At 46.7% G+C, this 17,278-nt stretch overlaps 1 protein-coding gene across 2 annotated transcripts in view; it reads left to right on the top strand.

Moving 5' to 3' along the window:
- The window catches only part of trpm7 (transient receptor potential cation channel, subfamily M, member 7), a 147,584-nt gene that overhangs the window by 85,011 nt on the left and 45,295 nt on the right, over nucleotides 1-17,278 (top strand). For both annotated transcript variants that reach the window (XM_070858629.1, XM_070858628.1), the window contains 8 exons: nucleotides 2,070-2,298; nucleotides 2,577-2,732; nucleotides 4,973-5,116; nucleotides 9,164-9,292; nucleotides 10,300-10,551; nucleotides 11,231-11,405; nucleotides 12,083-12,215; nucleotides 16,886-17,073. In XM_070858629.1, the coding sequence (XP_070714730.1) occupies nucleotides 2,070-2,298; nucleotides 2,577-2,732; nucleotides 4,973-5,116; nucleotides 9,164-9,292; nucleotides 10,300-10,551; nucleotides 11,231-11,405; nucleotides 12,083-12,215; nucleotides 16,886-17,073 (1,406 nt within the window). The remainder of the gene's footprint in view (nucleotides 1-2,069; nucleotides 2,299-2,576; nucleotides 2,733-4,972; nucleotides 5,117-9,163; nucleotides 9,293-10,299; nucleotides 10,552-11,230; nucleotides 11,406-12,082; nucleotides 12,216-16,885; nucleotides 17,074-17,278) is intronic.

The following is a 17,278-nucleotide window of genomic DNA, read 5'->3' as shown; positions in this document are numbered from 1 at the left end:
CTATGTCCTTTTGCAGATTTTTTGTGTCCTCCTCACACATTGCTTTTCCTCCCATCTTTGTATCGTTAGCAAACTTAGCTACGTTACACTCGGTCCCTTCTTCCAAGTTGTTAATATAGATTGTAAATAGTTGGGGTCCTAGCACTGATCCCTGCGGCACCCCACTAGTTACTGGTTGCCAACCAGAGAATGACCCATTTATCCCGACTCACTGTTTTCTGTTAGCCAATCCTCTTTTCATGCTAATATATTACCCCCAACCCTGTGAAATTTTATCTTGTGCAGTAACCTTTTATGTGGCACTTTGACAAATGCCTTCTGGAAGTCCAAATACACCACATCCACAGGTTCCCCTTTATCCACCCTGTTTGTTACATCCTCAAAGAATTCCAGCAAATTTGTCAAACATGACTTCCCCTTCATAAATCCACGCTGACTCTGCCTGACCGAATTTTGCTTTTCCAAATATCCTGCTACTGCTTCTTTAATAGTGGACTCCAATGGTGATGACCTTACTGCGAATGGGAATTGGCGAGGCAGCATACATTTTACTATTCAGCACTGTTCTAATGCACAATGTTCAATATAGTGCCTGTTAACAATGCATGTGCCTTTCACAGAGGTGTAATGTAGCAAAAGTCAACACCAAGCCACAAAAGGAGTTGCCAGAGTTAGAGGAACGCAGAGCTTTTGGAGGTCAGAGTTGGAGAAGGTTAAGGATAGGGTGGGGAGAGGCCATGAACAAGGATGAAAATGTTAAATTTGAAACTTTGGGGGACTGAGCCAATGTAGGTTAGCAAGCATGGATTATGGATGAAGGAGACTTGGTATGGGATAGGATGGGGCAGCAGAGTTTTGGATAAGTTTACAGAGTGTGGAGGGTGGAAGGCCAGCCAGGAGAGTATTGCAATAGTTGAGTCTGGAGGTGGCAACGGCATGAATGAAGGTTTCAACAGTCGATGGGCTGATGCAGGAGCTGAGATGGGCAATATTGGGAAGGTGGCAGTAGACAGTCTTTGTGATGGAGACGATATGGGGTTGGAAGCCCAGCTGAAGGTCAAATAGGACGTCAAGATTGCCAACAGTCTGGTTCAACCTGAGACAGTGGCCAGGGAGGGCGATGGAATCGAGGGTATGGATTTGTGGCCAGGGCTGAAAATTATAGCTTAAGGTCTTCCCAATGTTTAACCGGAGGAAATTGCAGAGGTACTACAAATAAACCTTTTGAGTTTCTACCTGTTACACTCTAATAAATCACAATAAGGGAGGGAATTTCAGGTTTGACATGGAACCCTTGGACAGTGAGTGGGGGATGGGGGATGGGAGGGCAAGGAACAACCAATAAACTAGACTCATAGAAACATAGAAAATAGGTGCAGGAGTAGGCCATTCAGCCCTTCGAGCCTGCACCACCATTCAATAAGATCATGGCTGATCATGACTCAAATAAAATAAGACCCAAAAGAAAAATAAATTGTCTTGTAGTAAATTAGAACAGTGACCATATTTCTCTCAGGTTCCTGCTGTGTGATTACAGCGTCTAATGCAATCTGAGTGGTGCAAGGAATAGAGAGCATTTCAGTTTGATTATGTAAACTAATAGCACTCCTATATTAACACTGCTTTCTCGTTCCCTTAATCAGTAATCCGAGGTTTATTAATGCTCAGTGTTAACTTTCAGCTTGGTTAAACCTGAGGGTTTGTGGCACACTTAGAGTTTTCTGACTTTTTTAAAAAAATGGTCTGAGCTTGAAATTAAACTACTTTTTCTAGTGAACGAACCATTGTCCTTTTGAAAAAATAAGCTTTAATTGGTATTGGCAGATAGATGTTCAAATAATAAAAAATCTATTAGCACTCCTGCCCCCGGTGAGCGGGGTGCCATCGCCCTGCTTCTCGGTGAGCGGGGCACCGTCGCCTCATCCTGACCAGTTTCTCTTGTCTCACCCTTTTTTTTTACAAATGCTCAGTCATTCAAACTGAATCTTTCTTTAAATCACTGCTCCTTTTAAGGTGACTACCTGCATGTTTAATTCTGTTCGTGAGCTTACTGCTGCTTTATGTTTCAGTGAATTTGGACAATTAGCAGTTGATTTACTGGATCAGTCCTTCAGACAAGATGAAACTATGGCCATGAAGTTGCTGACTTACGAACTGACGAACTGGAGCAACTCGACCTGCCTGAAGTTAGCTGTTCACTCGAGACTTCGCCCGTTTGTAGCTCACACCTGTACTCAAATGCTGCTGTCAGACATGTGGATGGGAAGACTGAACATGAGGAAAAATTCCTGGTACAAGGTAAATTGCCACGTGCTGTGTCCTTTTCCATTGGGAAGAGGAATGAGACTAAGTGGATAACTCTTTCAGAAAACTGGTGCCGGCTGAATGGCTGCCTTCCTGTGCTGCAAATTTCAGTGTATGACATGGTAAAATTGATCGCTAATCTGCAGTTATAGTAATGAGACCAGTAGCCAAACCAGCGCTGTCCCAATCTGGTACTGGTGCAAGTCACTGAAATAGCCTGAAGGATCCAAACTTGTGGTGAAATCTGCTCATTGATGCATTTTCTTTGACAGGTTATTCTTAGTATTCTATTCCCACCTGCTATTCTCATGCTGGAGTTTAAAACCAAGGCTGAAATGTCTCATATTCCTCAAACTGAGGATGCTCATCAAATGAACATGGAAGACAGTGAACACAACTTTCAGAGCCCAACAGATCAAATATCAATGGTGAGATAGTTTCAAATAGATTATAACTGATCTTAAAAACAACTCTGAGGTTAAACCCTTTTTACTACTGTTGTGGCAGAGACGGAGCGGGCCTGGGGGGGATAGTGCTGGGAATAGAGAGCGGGCTTTCGGGTCTCACGGAAAACACGCTGGGAATATGTAGCGGGCATGGGGAAACCACGCCGGGAATATGTAGCAGGCCTTCAGGTCTCACTGGCTCTGGGGGGGCGGGGAGCAGGAACATTGATATCGGCTTCCAGATTAATATGCAGAACGTTTCTGACAAGCTTCCAGTCATTGGCATCAGCTCCCGGTTCGTTGACAGCAATCACTCTGTTTTTGAAAATAGGAATAAATAATAAAATGTATTCAAATTGTCAGTACTTCACAGGCAGCATAGCGTAGTGATTAATATTTGGCACAAGTGCTCCCCTTGGGCTTCCCTTCTCTAATCAGAATTAAACAATTTATTCAATTGCTTGCTTTCATTTCCCATGCTATTTTCTATCTCAATTCTTAGGGGACTCACATCTTGGACCTGTTCAATTCACTAACACAAAAGTTAGCATTTCTGGAGGGGAATCCTGAGGTGTCCAAACTGACAAAGTGCTATGTGTACAGCATTATCCTGTTCAGCCAGCCATCATAAACAGGCTGGCATAGATTCCATAGAACCCACCATTGTGGGCTTCCCATTCCTGCAAGTTTCATCCTTCTATTGAAATGTTCCATACACAGCCCCACCTTTTGCCCTCTGTTTTTTGTGCAGTGTTGTGTTTTGCAGGCCCTGCACATTGCAGCTTTCTTTCCTTTCTGTTACTGTGCGTAGGTCACCACTCGCTGTTCAGTGCTGGTCACTCTGTTCTCTCATGATACCAGACCTCTTCCTTGTACAGTTGGTCATTTTGATTCTTAGCTGTAAGTCTTAAGATATGCTGGGGGAGAGGGGAAAATGTTCTGTGTATATTAAACTTTGTACAATTCTGGGTATGTTTCCCCACAAATAATTCCCAGCTGACTTTGAAAGATAGCATTCTCTCATCCAGAGTATGCATTTTAAGAACTAGACACTCAACTGTGGTGAGATGTGTGTTTGTAGTTAGTCTGATGTGTTATGAAGGGATGGAGATGAAAGGGTGTTTAGTGGGTACAGGTTGAAGGGATGGAGATGCACAGGTTGAGGCAATATGAAAATGTCGAAGAACATTGAAAGCCTTGATCAAGAAGGGGGAAAAAAAGTGCATGTTTCAGAAAGTATTCCTTGAATGTTTGTGATCGTGTGGCCAATAATGGACAGCCCTTATAACAAAACACAGCAAATCCTCTGGGTGTTTGTCAAAGCAGCTACTGTGAACTAATGGTAGCTCACTTCCATTGCCATTTAAAACCAAAAATGTAAAACCAAATCTTGACAATTTGTCTCGTTACTATGTGAGGCATGTCAAAAGCACCAGTTGGGTTTTATAGACACTGAGGCCAAGGAGGTATCTAGTTTCTCCTGATGCTTTCTGGTGAGCAAGAAGAGTAAGTCTGCATCAATAGCAGCTAGGATGGTAACAGCTCTGCCTTCCTCCAAGGAAACCTACTCAATTAATACCTTGACTCCTGCATCAGCTGGAGGGTTGGTCATCCAACAGCAGTCCGTGCAGCACTGAGACCCTTCTGAGCTGCGCAGTACTACAAGGAAGTGTAGATGGATTCCCATCAGAAACCAAGGTTGCCAAAGAACGGATGAGGTGGGGATTAATAATGTATGAGGTTTCTTACTGCTTGGGCTTTGTGTGTGTAAGCAACAACTGCACTACCTGTGTACATAGTTCTGCAAAACCAACTTGGAGCTCTGCCATGCTTGTGGTTAATCCCCGACTGCTTTCATGTGTATATAATGCAAAATCTTGTTAAACTGTGCGGTTCATCTTGTGAGAAGTCTTTTTTCAACCTGAGGCAGTAGTCCCACTTTATGGATGTCATTGTACATTCAGGAAATGGAACGTGCTTGTAGGCACTGCATGATCATGCTCAGTGGTGCAAAAAAGCAGGTTTTAAAAAATAGTCTGTAATTATAGGATTGGAACTTTTTTCAGAAAGGGTTCTGCCAGCCCTTCTAAACTGCCCAATTTTTCAGAATGCCCTCTAATTTCCTGGTAAGATTTAGCCTTCTGGCATGTTCTCTATATAATGGACCAACTTGTGTAGCTATATAATAATTCTGGTACTTTTCTCTCCCTGGTATTGTGTAGGAGGTGTTCAAAGAAGAGGGAATCTGTGACCACCATGAGGTGAAACATGAAGATGCGACTCTGACTAAGCCAAGGAGGCTGCCTGTCACTAGAAAATTCTACTCTTTTTACCATGCACCAATTGCAAAGTTTTGGTTTAACACAGTAAGAGTTACACCCTGGGGGGGTGGGGGGTTTAAACTAGCTTGGCAGGGGGTTGGGAACCTGGGAACAGATTCAGTAGGCAGGGGAGTAAAGCTGGAATTGGAAAGCAAAAATGTAGAAAGTGAATTTGAAGGACAGAGGAAACGAGGGCCAGAAAGTAGTCAACAAGGAGGTCTGGCTGTACTAAATGGGATAAACTCCAATGCAAGAAGTATAGCGAATAAGGCCGATGAACTGAGAGCACAGGTAGACACTTGGGAGTATGATACTTTAGCTATTACAGAGACATGATTAAAGAGGAGCAGATATGGCAGCTCAACATTCCTGGTTGTAGGATCCTCAGACGGAATAGAGAGGGGAGTTAAAAAAGGGGGAGGGTCGGGATATTGATTAAATAAACTATTACAGCTGTGAGGAGGGATGATATGTTAGAGGGATCATCAAACAAAGCTATATGGGTCGATGTGAAAAACAAAAAGGGGTGATCACACTGCTGGGAGTGCACTATATACCCCCAAACAGTGAGAGGGAGATAGAAGAGCAAATATATAGACAAATTTCTGAGAAGTGCAAAAACTATAGCGCAGTACTAGTAGGGGATTTCAACTATCTTAATATTAACTGGGACAAAATTTGTGTGAAAGGTATTGAGGGTGTGGAATTCCTAAAATGCATTCAAGAGAACTACCTTAGCCAGTGTAGCAAGCCCAACACTGGAGGGGGTGGTTCTGGATTTAGTTTGGGGGAATGAAGCTGGGCAGGTGGAAGGGGTATCAGTGGGGGAACATTTAGGTGCTAGTGATCATAATTCAGTTAGATTTAAGGTAGTTATGGAAAAGGACAAGGATAGACCAGGAATAAAAGTTCTAAATTGGGGAAACTTTGCTAAACTGAACGGTGATTTAGCCACAGTGGACTGGAAACAGCTACTTTAAGGTAAATCAGTGTCAGAGCAGTGGAAGGCATTCAAGAAGGAGATCTGGAGGGTTCAGGCCAAATATGTGCCTTTAAAGAAAAAGGGTGGGACTAACAAATCTAGAGCCCCCTGGATGTCTAGGGACATACAGGGTAGGATAAAGAAAAAAAAGGGAGGCTTATGATAGATACTGAAGGCTAAATACTGTAGAATCTCTGGAGAAATATAGAAATTGCAGGGGTGAAATTAAAAAGGATATTAGGAAAGCAAAGAGAGAATGAAAAATTCTTGGCAAGTAAAATCAAGGAAAACCCAAAGATGCTTTAGAAAGGGTAGGGCCTATTAAAGAGCATGAGGGTAATCTGTGTGTGGAGACAGAAGATGTGGGTATGGTTCTTAATTAATACTTTGCATCTGTTTTCACAAAAGAGAGGGGCGATGCAGAGAAGAGTGTAAAATATTAGATGAAATAAACATAGGGAGAGAGGAGGTATTCAGAGGTTTAGCAGTTTTGAAAATGGATAAGTCCCCAGGCCTGGATGAAATGTATCCCAGGCTGTTGAGCGAAGCAAAAGAGGAAATAGCCGATGCTTTGACCATCATTTCCCAATCCTCTCTGGCTTCAGGTGTGGTGCCAGAGGACTGGAGGACTGCGGTACCTTTGTTTAAGAAGAGAGAAAGGGATAGACTGCATAATTACAGGCCAGTCAGCATAACCTCAGTGGTGGGAAAATTATTGGAAAAATCTTGAAGGACAGGATAAATCTTCATTTAGAAAGACACTGATTAATCAAGGACAGTCAGCATGGATTTGTTAAGGGAAGGTCGTGTCTGACTAACTTGATTTAATTTTTCGAGGAGGTAACCAGGAGGGTCAATGAGGGCAGTGTGTATGATGTAGTGTATATGAATTTTAGCAAAGCTTTTGATAAGGTCCCACATGGCAGACTGGTCACAAAAGTAAAAGCCCATGGGATCCAGGGCAAGGTGGCAAGTTGGATCCAAAATTGGCTTAGAGACAAGAAGCAAAGGGTAATGGTTGATGGGTGTTTCTGTGACTGGAAGCATGATTCCAGTGGGGTTCCGCAGGGCTCCGTGCTGGGTCCCTTGCTTTTTGTGGTTTACATTGAATATAGGGGGTATTAGATGATACTAAAATCGACTGTGTGGTTGATAATGAAAAAGAAAGTTGCGGACTGCAGGAAGATATCAATCAAATGGTCGGGTGGGCAGCACAGTGGCTAATGGAATTTAATCCAGAGAAATGTGAGGTAATGCATTTGGGGAAGGCTAACAAGGAAAGGGAATATACATTAAATGGTAGGACACTGAGAAGTGTAGAGGAACAAAGGGACCTTGGAGTGCAGGTCGACAGATCCCTGAAGGTAGCAGGCCAGGTAGATAAGGTGGTCAAGAAGACATATGAAATACTTGCCTTTATTAGCCGAGGCATAGAATACAAGAGCAGGGGGGTTATGCTTGAACCGTATAAAACATTAGTTAGATCACAGCTGGAGGTACTGCATGCAGTTCTGGTCACAACATTACAGGAAGAATGTGATTGCACTGGAGAGGGTACAGAGGAGATTTACGAGGATGTTGCCGGGAGTGGAGAATCTTAGCTCTGAGGACAGATTGGATAGGCTGGGTTTGTTTTCCTTGGAACAGAGGAGGCTGAGGGGAGACCTCATTGAGGTGTATAAAATTATAAGGGGCTGCGATATCGTGGATAGAAAGGACCTATTTCCCTTAGCAGAGGGGTCAACAACCAGTGAACATAGATTTAAAGTAATTGGAGAAGCTGTATAGGGGATTTGAGGGCAAATTTCTTCATACAGAGGGTTGTGGGGGTCTGGAACTCACTGCCTGAAAGGGTGGTCGAGGCAGAAACCCTCACCACATTTAAAAAGTACTTGGATGTGCATTTGAAGTGCTGTAACCTGCAGGGTTCCGGACCGAGAGCTGGAAAGTGGAATTAGGTTGGATAGCCTCTTGTCGGCCGGCATGGACACGATGGGCCGAAATAGCCTCCTTCCGTGCTGTAAACTTCTATGATTCTAAGTGGTGAATGAAACCAGTGGAATATGCCTCTGTTGTTTTATGTATAGTTCAGTTAATGAGTCAAAAAAATGTCAAATCTTGTTTTAAGGACATTCTTTTAATTTGAAAGTGGTGGTCTGTGATTTATAGGATCAACTATTTTGGTTTTCCATGGAAGTTATTTTGAGATTGGGAAGCTGAACCAACCATGAGTTTTGGGATTCAGGGCCATCAAATGAAAAAAGTAGCTATTACGGAAAAGGTGACTTCAAGAGAATAGGTGGTCATAAAAAAAGGGCTTGGTGCTTGATGGTGCAGAGAGTTCGAACTGTGCTCCATCACCTTAGGACATGGGTATGAATCCAGCCCTGACAAATAGGAAAGTCATCTCTATCGACTGCATGTGACCCGTGTGAAATTATTCTGGGTAACCAACTCTGGTCAAAACTTTGATTTCATAGTGCGAAACTATTCACAACTATTTGATACAGTTGGCAGCTTGTTCAGCGATGCTCAGGGGTAGCTGGTTCATGAAACAGAAATGAAACCGTGACGTATAACGAAGATAAGTAAATTCTGATATCTCAGATTTGGCATTGGACCCGGTGTGAAGCATGTTTAGTTTTGGGGCCCTTCCTTCCCTAAATTTAAAATCATCTGATCTAGTGCCTAGGTCTTCTATTTAAGCAAGCTTCCTGAAGTATTGAGTTGATCAAGGGGTGAATGATCATGAGACATGAGAATGTAACCAAACACCAATCCATTTATTCATTTCTTTTCATAAAGTGATAACGCCATTGGTCATGTTTTTATTGACAAAATTGAGGATGAAAATAATCTGACAATTGTGTTCTCTTTGAAAATGGAAATTAGCAAAGATAAACTAAAAAACTTTGTGGGAGATGAAACTAAAAGTAAAATAATTTCTAGGACTAAAATGACGCTGCTTAACGGTGTCAATGCAACTTGAGTACTGCTCGGCTGTGCTGTGTGTGGACGGCCAGTTTGAGGGTTCTGCCACTATTCAAAAAGCAAAGTACTGAATCTCTTTTTTTTTTTTCTAAAATTATATCTCTTTCCTTTATATCCAGTTGGCCTATTTGGGATTCCTCATGCTGTACACGTATGTTGTTTTGGTGATAATGCAGAGTTTACCATCTGTGCAAGAATGGATTGTGATTGCCTTCATTTTTACCCTGGCCATCGAGAAAATTAGAGAGGTGCGGATTGGTCTTTATCTTACTTTCCACAGTGTAATATTGTATATCATTCATCAAATGGTCCAGATCATTTTTGCTAGATTGTTTGATAAAAATTATTTTATTTGTCAAAAGTCCTCCCAATGGCTTCCTGAAGCTCACTGCTGCTCAGTCCGGCTGAATGAAGTGGTTAGCACCTTGGTGTTCTTTTCAGCCCTGAGCTGCAATTTCTACTCTACATCCAATCTGTTACCAAGACCACCACTTTGCACCTTGAGAACATTGCCCATTTGTGCTCTGCACAGCTGGATTACTTTCTCTAATACTGAGTTCCCACCCCCCCCCCCAACCTCCACCACTCTCAATCCTCAGTTACATAAGAACTAGGAGCAGGGAGTAGGCCTTATTGCCCCTCGAGCCTGCTCCGCCATTCAATAAGATCATGACTGATCTGATCTTGGCCGCAACCCCACTTTCCTGCCTGTGTATGGGAATAGTTAATCTCGAACTCTGGCCTAAAACCTCTTCTGTACAGAAGTCCTACACACCTATCACCCCGTCCTCCCCACATCTAATTCACTTCCCCAACAAATTGATTCTCATCTCGCTTCCAAATCTCTACTTTACTTCTCTCTCCTTTTGGGGAAATTTTCCCATGCAGAGCCCACACTCATCATTCTGACTGTGGATTACTGCTTGTGCCCCACATGGGAGGGGTGATCCTTCAGCCATTACACCTCCACTTTCTGAAACTCTTCCAAAATCATGTCCCACACCTTCAAAACTCCTCTTTAAAAACTCTTCTCATACCATTTCTTTGATCGCTTTTTCTACTCCTTCTCCAACTTCCTTTATAATCAACTTGGCATCCATGGCTCCTCGTGCTATATTTAGTCATTTCAAACTCCGCAAGAGTTCATGGCTAGTTTGCATGTCGTTGATGTCTTACATTGTGTAATAGTCTTTCAATGTAATCTGTTACTTTTTGGTTTGTCAATGGGGATTATATAGTTTTATTTTGTGTCTAGATCTTCATGTCAGAAGCTGGAAAGATAAATCAGAGGATCAAGGTCTATTTCAGTGACTATTTCAACATCACAGACACACTTGCAATTGTTTCGTTTTTTGTTGGTTTTGGACTGAGGTTTGGAACTGGGCACGTGATGACTGCTGGGAGGATAATGTATTGCCTCAATATTATATTTTGGTATGTGCGACTTCTGGATTTCCTAGCAGTCAATCAGCATGCAGGGCCCTATGTCACAATGATAGGTAAAATGGTAAGTGGATCACTTGGAAACTTTACTGATTTGTTCTGTTAACTTCTAAAAATGAAATTACAGGAGTCCTGTTCGTATCAATCCTTACAATCCAAGGAAGATGTTCTTAAGTGATACTGGATTTTAACAAAACTCTCCCTTTTCTTCAACAAAGGGTTAATACAGAACCTTTTTTGTCATAAGATGTCACTAGTTCACTTAATGCTGCACTGTAATATATTTCATAGATGGTTACAGCACGGAAGGAGGCCATTCGGCCGCTTGAGCCCGTGCCAACTCTCAGCTAGTCCCACTCCCCTGCAGTTTCATTGTAGCCCTGCAATTCTTTTCTCCCTTCAGATACTTATCCAACTCCCTTTTGAAAGATAAGATTGAGTGTGCCTCCACTATCCTTTCAGGCAGTGCATTCCAGAACCCAACCACTGGAGGAGGAGGAGGTCTGGGCTGGGATTGGGATGCCAGGAAGAGGAGAAAAGTTTTTATTCAAACAAAAATCTTTGATGGGACTTAATTAAATTGATGAAATGACTTTCCTATCAAAGAATTTTATAACGTGCATGTTTAATTTTCTCTTGTTGGTATCGCACTGTTTTCTTTTTCCATGTAATGACACACATTACCTGATTTTTAGCCCAGATATTTGCAAAGTTTGAATTTTGCTTTACCTCTTGAATTATAGGTGGCAAACATGTTTTACATTGTGGTTATTATGGCAGTGGTCTTACTGAGCTTTGGAGTTCCAAGGAAAGCAATCCTTTACCCAGCAGAGCTTCCATCCTGGGAACTAGCAAAAGATATAGTCTTTCAGCCTTACTGGATGATATATGGTGAAGTATACGCATATGAAATTGATCGTAAGTAACCTTTTGGAAATGCCTGAATATCAGTCTGATTTATTCGGCAGTTTATTAGGTGTCCTGAGTGCTGGTATGTGTTTGGTGAATTATTTTGTCACCGAAAGCTGTCATTGATCTCATCACCTAAGATCATAAAGAATATCATGAGGATCGCAAGGCTTCATTTACATATTCAGGAGATCAGTTCTTTATAGGATTAGTTACCTAGAACTTTACTGATGAGTTGAGTAGGTATTGTATAGAATAGTGATTGTGCAATTCAGTTGAAATATGAATAGCAAAAGCAATTTCTAAACCTCATGCAGGTCCCTGGATCAGAATGCAGCCTCCAACTGTCTGATGTTTGCTCTCTTTTAAAATAAGTTGTGGCACTGAAGTCACATCTTTCACCGTCTTTGTGCTGGAAGCAGGTTTCATTGCCACTTTGACTGCATTCTTGTGTGTGAGATCAAACTGAGCAGCTTACGTAGAAGGACGTTGCGGTCCTTTATGATATTACAGGTATATTGGGGAATCCTATTGCAGTGGCTCCACACACAGTATAGAATGCAGCACTGTATTGGTGTTGAAGCATTTGCCTCTGCCAGGAGTTTTATTGAAAGAAAGCACTTGTTACACCTCCTAGGAATCTGTATATTAAGACACTTTAATGGATCATTTCTTCCTTCACAAAGCCTGTGCCAACAACACAGAAGAGGGAGCAAGGCATCGATGTGTCACTGGATCATGGATAACGCCATTTTTACAAGCAGTCTACCTCTTTGTACAGTACATTCTCATGGTCAATCTTCTCATTGCATTTTTTAAGTGAGTACATTCTTCCATTTATACAATATATTAAACTTGCATTTGTGCACACTTCCGTCAATTTTATTCCATTATAAATTTGATGCCCATATGTACAATGGGAGCTACCTATGATAATAGGCCCAAGTTTGCCCCCAGGGTTAGAACGGCGCAACGCCGTGTGGTGCGCCGACTTTAGAACAGAAACAGTGCCTATTATTTAGCTCGGTATTCTCCCCTCCGTCTGGTCGATCCAGGCCCTTGGCGCGGCACAGCAGAACGCGTGGGTGGCGGAGCCAGGTCCCGGCGCTGAAAACAGTGCCGGGACCTCTGCACATGTGCGCTAGAGTGTGTGCGCATGTGCAGTAGCTCCAGGCCCCCGAGGCTGTGTGGGCGGGCCCTGAAGTACGCCACCCCTAGCCCTGGCCGAATGGGCTGCCAGGGCGAACATCAGACTCGGGCCTCCTTCCCTCCCTCCCTTTAGCTCCCGCTCAGCACCCCTCTCTGTGGCGGCAGGGACCACCTGCCCGGCATCTTGCTGGGGGTGGGCTACGCCCGAAGTCGTCTTCGCGGCCCGTTCAGCCTCCCTTTCCTCTTCCTCCCGCTCCTCTTCCTCCCTCTCCTCTTCCTCCCTCCCCCCCTCCCCTCTCTCACTCCCTCCCCCCATCTCGCTCCCTACCTTCCCCCTCCGTCTCGCTCCCTCCCTTCCCCCTCCGTCTCGCTCCCTCCCTTCCCCCTCCGTCTCGCTCCCTCCCTTCCCCCTCCGTCTCGCTCCCTCCCTTCCCCCTCCGTCTCGCTCCCTCCCTTCCCCCTCCGTCTCGCTCCCTCCCTTCCCCCTCCGTCTCGCTCCCTCCCTTCCCCCTCCGTCTCGCTCCCTCCCTTCCCCCTCCGTCTCGCTCCCTCCCTTCCCCCTCCGTCTCGCTCCCTCCCTTCCCCCTCCGTCTCGCTCCCTCCCTTCCCCCTCCGTCTCGCTCCCTCCCTTCCCCCTCCGTCTCGCTCCCTCCCTTCCCCCTCCGTCTCGCTCCCTCCCTTCCCCCTCCGTCTCGCTCCCTCCCTTCCCCCTCCGTCTCGCTCCCTCCCTTCCCCCTCCGTCTCGCTCCCTCCCTTCCCCCTCCGTCTCGCTCCCTCCCTTCCCCCTCCGTCTCGCTCCCTCCCTTCCCCCTCCGTCTCGCTCCCTCCCTTCCCCCTCCGTCTCGCTCCCTCCCTTCCCCCTCCGTCTCGCTCCCTCCCTTCCCCCTCCGTCTCGCTCCCTCCCTTCCCCCTCCGTCTCGCTCCCTCCCTTCCCCCTCCGTCTCGCTCCCTCCCTTCCCCCTCCGTCTCGCTCCCTCCCTTCCCCCTCCGTCTCGCTCCCTCCCTTCCCCCTCCGTCTCGCTCCCTCCCTTCCCCCTCCGTCTCGCTCCCTCCCTTCCCCCTCCGTCTCGCTCCCTCCCTTCCCCCTCCGTCTCGCTCCCTCCCTTCCCCCTCCGTCTCGCTCCCTCCCTTCCCCCTCCGTCTCGCTCCCTCCCTTCCCCCTCCGTCTCGCTCCCTCCCTTCCCCCTCCGTCTCGCTCCCTCCCTTCCCCCTCCGTCTCGCTCCCTCCCTTCCCCCTCCGTCTCGCTCCCTCCCTTCCCCCTCCGTCTCGCTCCCTCCCTTCCCCCTCCGTCTCGCTCCCTCCCTTCCCCCTCCGTCTCGCTCCCTCCCTTCCCCCTCCGTCTCGCTCCCTCCCTTCCCCCTCCGTCTCGCTCCCTCCCTTCCCCCTCCGTCTCGCTCCCTCCCTTCCCCCTCCGTCTCGCTCCCTCCCTTCCCCCTCCGTCTCGCTCCCTCCCTTCCCCCTCCGTCTCGCTCCCTCCCTTCCCCCTCCGTCTCGCTCCCTCCCTTCCCCCTCCGTCTCGCTCCCTCCCTTCCCCCTCCGTCTCGCTCCCTCCCTTCCCCCTCCGTCTCGCTCCCTCCCTTCCCCCTCCGTCTCGCTCCCTCCCTTCCCCCTCCGTCTCGCTCCCTCCCTTCCCCCTCCGTCTCGCTCCCTCCCTTCCCCCTCCGTCTCGCTCCCTCCCTTCCCCCTCCGTCTCGCTCCCTCCCTTCCCCCTCCGTCTCGCTCCCTCCCTTCCCCCTCCGTCTCGCTCCCTCCCTTCCCCCTCCGTCTCGCTCCCTCCCTTCCCCCTCCGTCTCGCTCCCTCCCTTCCCCCTCCGTCTCGCTCCCTCCCTTCCCCCTCCGTCTCGCTCCCTCCCTTCCCCCTCCGTCTCGCTCCCTCCCTTCCCCCTCCGTCTCGCTCCCTCCCTTATCGCTCCATCCCCCGCTCCCTCCCTTATCGCTCCATCCCCCGCTCCCTCCCTTATCGCTCCATCCCCCGCTCCCTCCCTTCATCGCTCCATCCCCCGCTCCCTCCCTTCATCGCTCCATCCCCCGCTCCCTCCCTTCATCGCTCCATCCCCCGCTCCCTCCCTTCATCGCTCCATCCCCCGCTCCCTCCCTTCATCGCTCCATCCCCCGCTCCCTCCCTTCATCGCTCCATCCCCCGCTCCCTCCCTTCATCGCTCCATCCCCCGCTCCCTCCCTTCATCGCTCCATCCCCCGCTCCCTCCCTTCATCGCTCCATCCCCCGCTCCCTCCCTTCATCGCTCCATCCCCCGCTCCCTCCCTTCATCGCTCCATCCCCCGCTCCCTCCCTTCATCGCTCCATCCCCCGCTCCCTCCCTTCATCGCTCCATCCCCCGCTCCCTCCCTTCATCGCTCCATCCCCCGCTCCCTCCCTTCATCGCTCCATCCCCCGCTCCCTCCCTTCATCGCTCCATCCCCCGCTCCCTCCCTTCATCGCTCCATCCCCCGCTCCCTCCCCCTTCATCGCTCCATCCCCCGCTCCCTCCCCCTCCCTCGCTCCTTCTCTTCCCTCCCCCTCCCTCGCTCCTTCTCTTCCCTCCCCCTCCCTCGCTCCTTCTCTTCCCTCCCCCTCCCTCGCTCCTTCTCTTCCCTCCCCCTCCCTCGCTCCTTCTCTTCCCTCCCCCTCCCTCGCTCCTTCTCTTCCCTCCCCCTCCCTCGCTCCTTCTCTTCCCTCCCCCTCCCTCGCTCCTTCTCTTCCCTCCCCCTCCCTCGCTCCTTCTCTTCCCTCCCCCTCCCTCGCTCCTTCTCTTCCCTCCCCCTCTCCCGCTCCTTCTCTTCCCTCCCCCTCTCCCCCTCGCTGACAGAGACACTGGGGGGGGGGGGCTCGTCCCAGCACGCTGTTCAGTCGGTGAGTAGAAACTTGATTTTTTTTATTTCTTGAATTTAAAAAAAAAATTATTTTTTAATTTATTTTTATTTTATTGGTTGATTTATTGATTTATTATTTATTGCTCTTTATTTGTAAAAGTGAAGTGTTTATTGTTTGTAAACTCCCCCCCCACCCCCCCCCCCACCATCTCTCGTTCTCTACGCCTGATTTATAAGAGTGTACAAAAATCTACACTTAGTCCATTCTAAGTTAGTTTGGAGTAAGTTTTCATTGCCTAAACAGGCATAAGTGGCTGGACACGCTCCCTTTTGGGGGGAAAAAATCTGTTTTACAATGAATTGCATTTCTACGATGCTCCATTCTAAACTAGTTGCTCAAAAAAAAATAGGAGCAACTCAGGCCAAAACTTGTGCCCAAAGTGTCTCACTGTAATAAATACATTGGTTGCAGTGTTTCTGCTGGGAGAACAATGTGCAACACGGGCAATGGAAGGCCATTTGTTCCATGATGTTCTCCCTCCAACTCTGCCATCAGTGGCTATGCTTCAGCTGCCATGGTCCCACTCTAATTCCATCATTAAATCCCTTTGCCTCTCCACCTCTTCTTTAAGATCCTCCTTAAAACCCACCTCCTTATTTAAGGAAGGATATATTTGCATTGGAGGCAGTTCAGAGAAGGTTCACTCGGTTGATTCCTGAAATGAAGGAGTCGTCATATGAAGAAAGATTGAGCAGGTTGGGCTTATACCCTTTGGAGTTTTTAAGAATGAGAGGTGATCATATTGAAACATATAAGATTCTGAGGGGGTTGGACAGGGTAGATGCAGAGAGGATGTTTCCCCTTGTGGGGGAATCTAGAACCAGGAGGCATAGTTTAATAAAGGGTCACCCATTTAAAACAGAAATGAGGAGGAATTTCTTCTCTGAGGGTTGTGAATCTTTGGAATTTTCTGACCCCAGACAGCTGTGGAGGCTGGGTCATTGAATATATTTAAGGTGAAGATACAGATTTTGAACGATAAGTGAGTCGAGGGTTATGGGGAGCGGGCGGGGAAGTGGAGTTGAGGCCAAGATCTTATTGAATGGTGGAACAGGCTCAAGGGGCCATATGGCCTACTCCTGCTCCTATTTCTTATGTTATGTTAAGGGCAAGGTGGAGGTGTGAAAGGGTTTAGGGAAGGGATTTTGTGGAGTGGAAGCTAGGCAGCTGCAGGCACAGTACCAATGGGATGAAGCAAGTGGGAATTACATGGCGGAATTTGATGTTCAAGTGGGGCATCGATCTAATTAGTCAATGAGTCTTGATAAGGTTTGAGCACTCGCCTAATATTTAACCCTTTTAATTAAAAGAAAGCATTTATGATGCCGTGTTCAATTAAATTTTTCCAAATACAATATTATGTCCTGAAGCTTATCAAATGATGTTTAAATAGCCATAACTTGTATCCCAATTACAGTTTAAAAAAAAATTATTGTGCAAGTAATTTTCTTATTTTCTATCCTTCAGCAATGTGTATTTCCAAGTGAAGGCCATTTCAAACATTGTATGGAAATATCAACGGTACCACTTTATCATGGCATACCATGAAAAACCTGTTCTACCACCTCCTCTCATCATCCTCAGCCACTTTGCTTTATTAATCTCTCACATTTGCCGCCAAGGAAAGAAACATGACCGAGGTCAAGGCGGGCCAAGTAAGGAGAACTTTCAGAATACTAAGTGTGCATAGGAGCCGAATGTGTTTCCTGCGATTTGTAGTTGTTTTTGAGACTTCTTGCAAAGACCTGTTGGTGTCATAATGTTTGCTGTTCTGGGAAGTTGATTTTAGTAAATATTTCACAAGACCATCATTCACGTGCTTCCACGTGTGACCTCCTTTAACTCAGGCCCCTATATATA

The sequence above is a fragment of the Pristiophorus japonicus genome, chromosome 17 (assembly GCF_044704955.1).
Source record: "Pristiophorus japonicus isolate sPriJap1 chromosome 17, sPriJap1.hap1, whole genome shotgun sequence".
NCBI lineage: Eukaryota > Metazoa > Chordata > Chondrichthyes > Pristiophoridae > Pristiophorus > Pristiophorus japonicus.
This window is presented reverse-complemented; position numbering and strand designations above follow the sequence as displayed.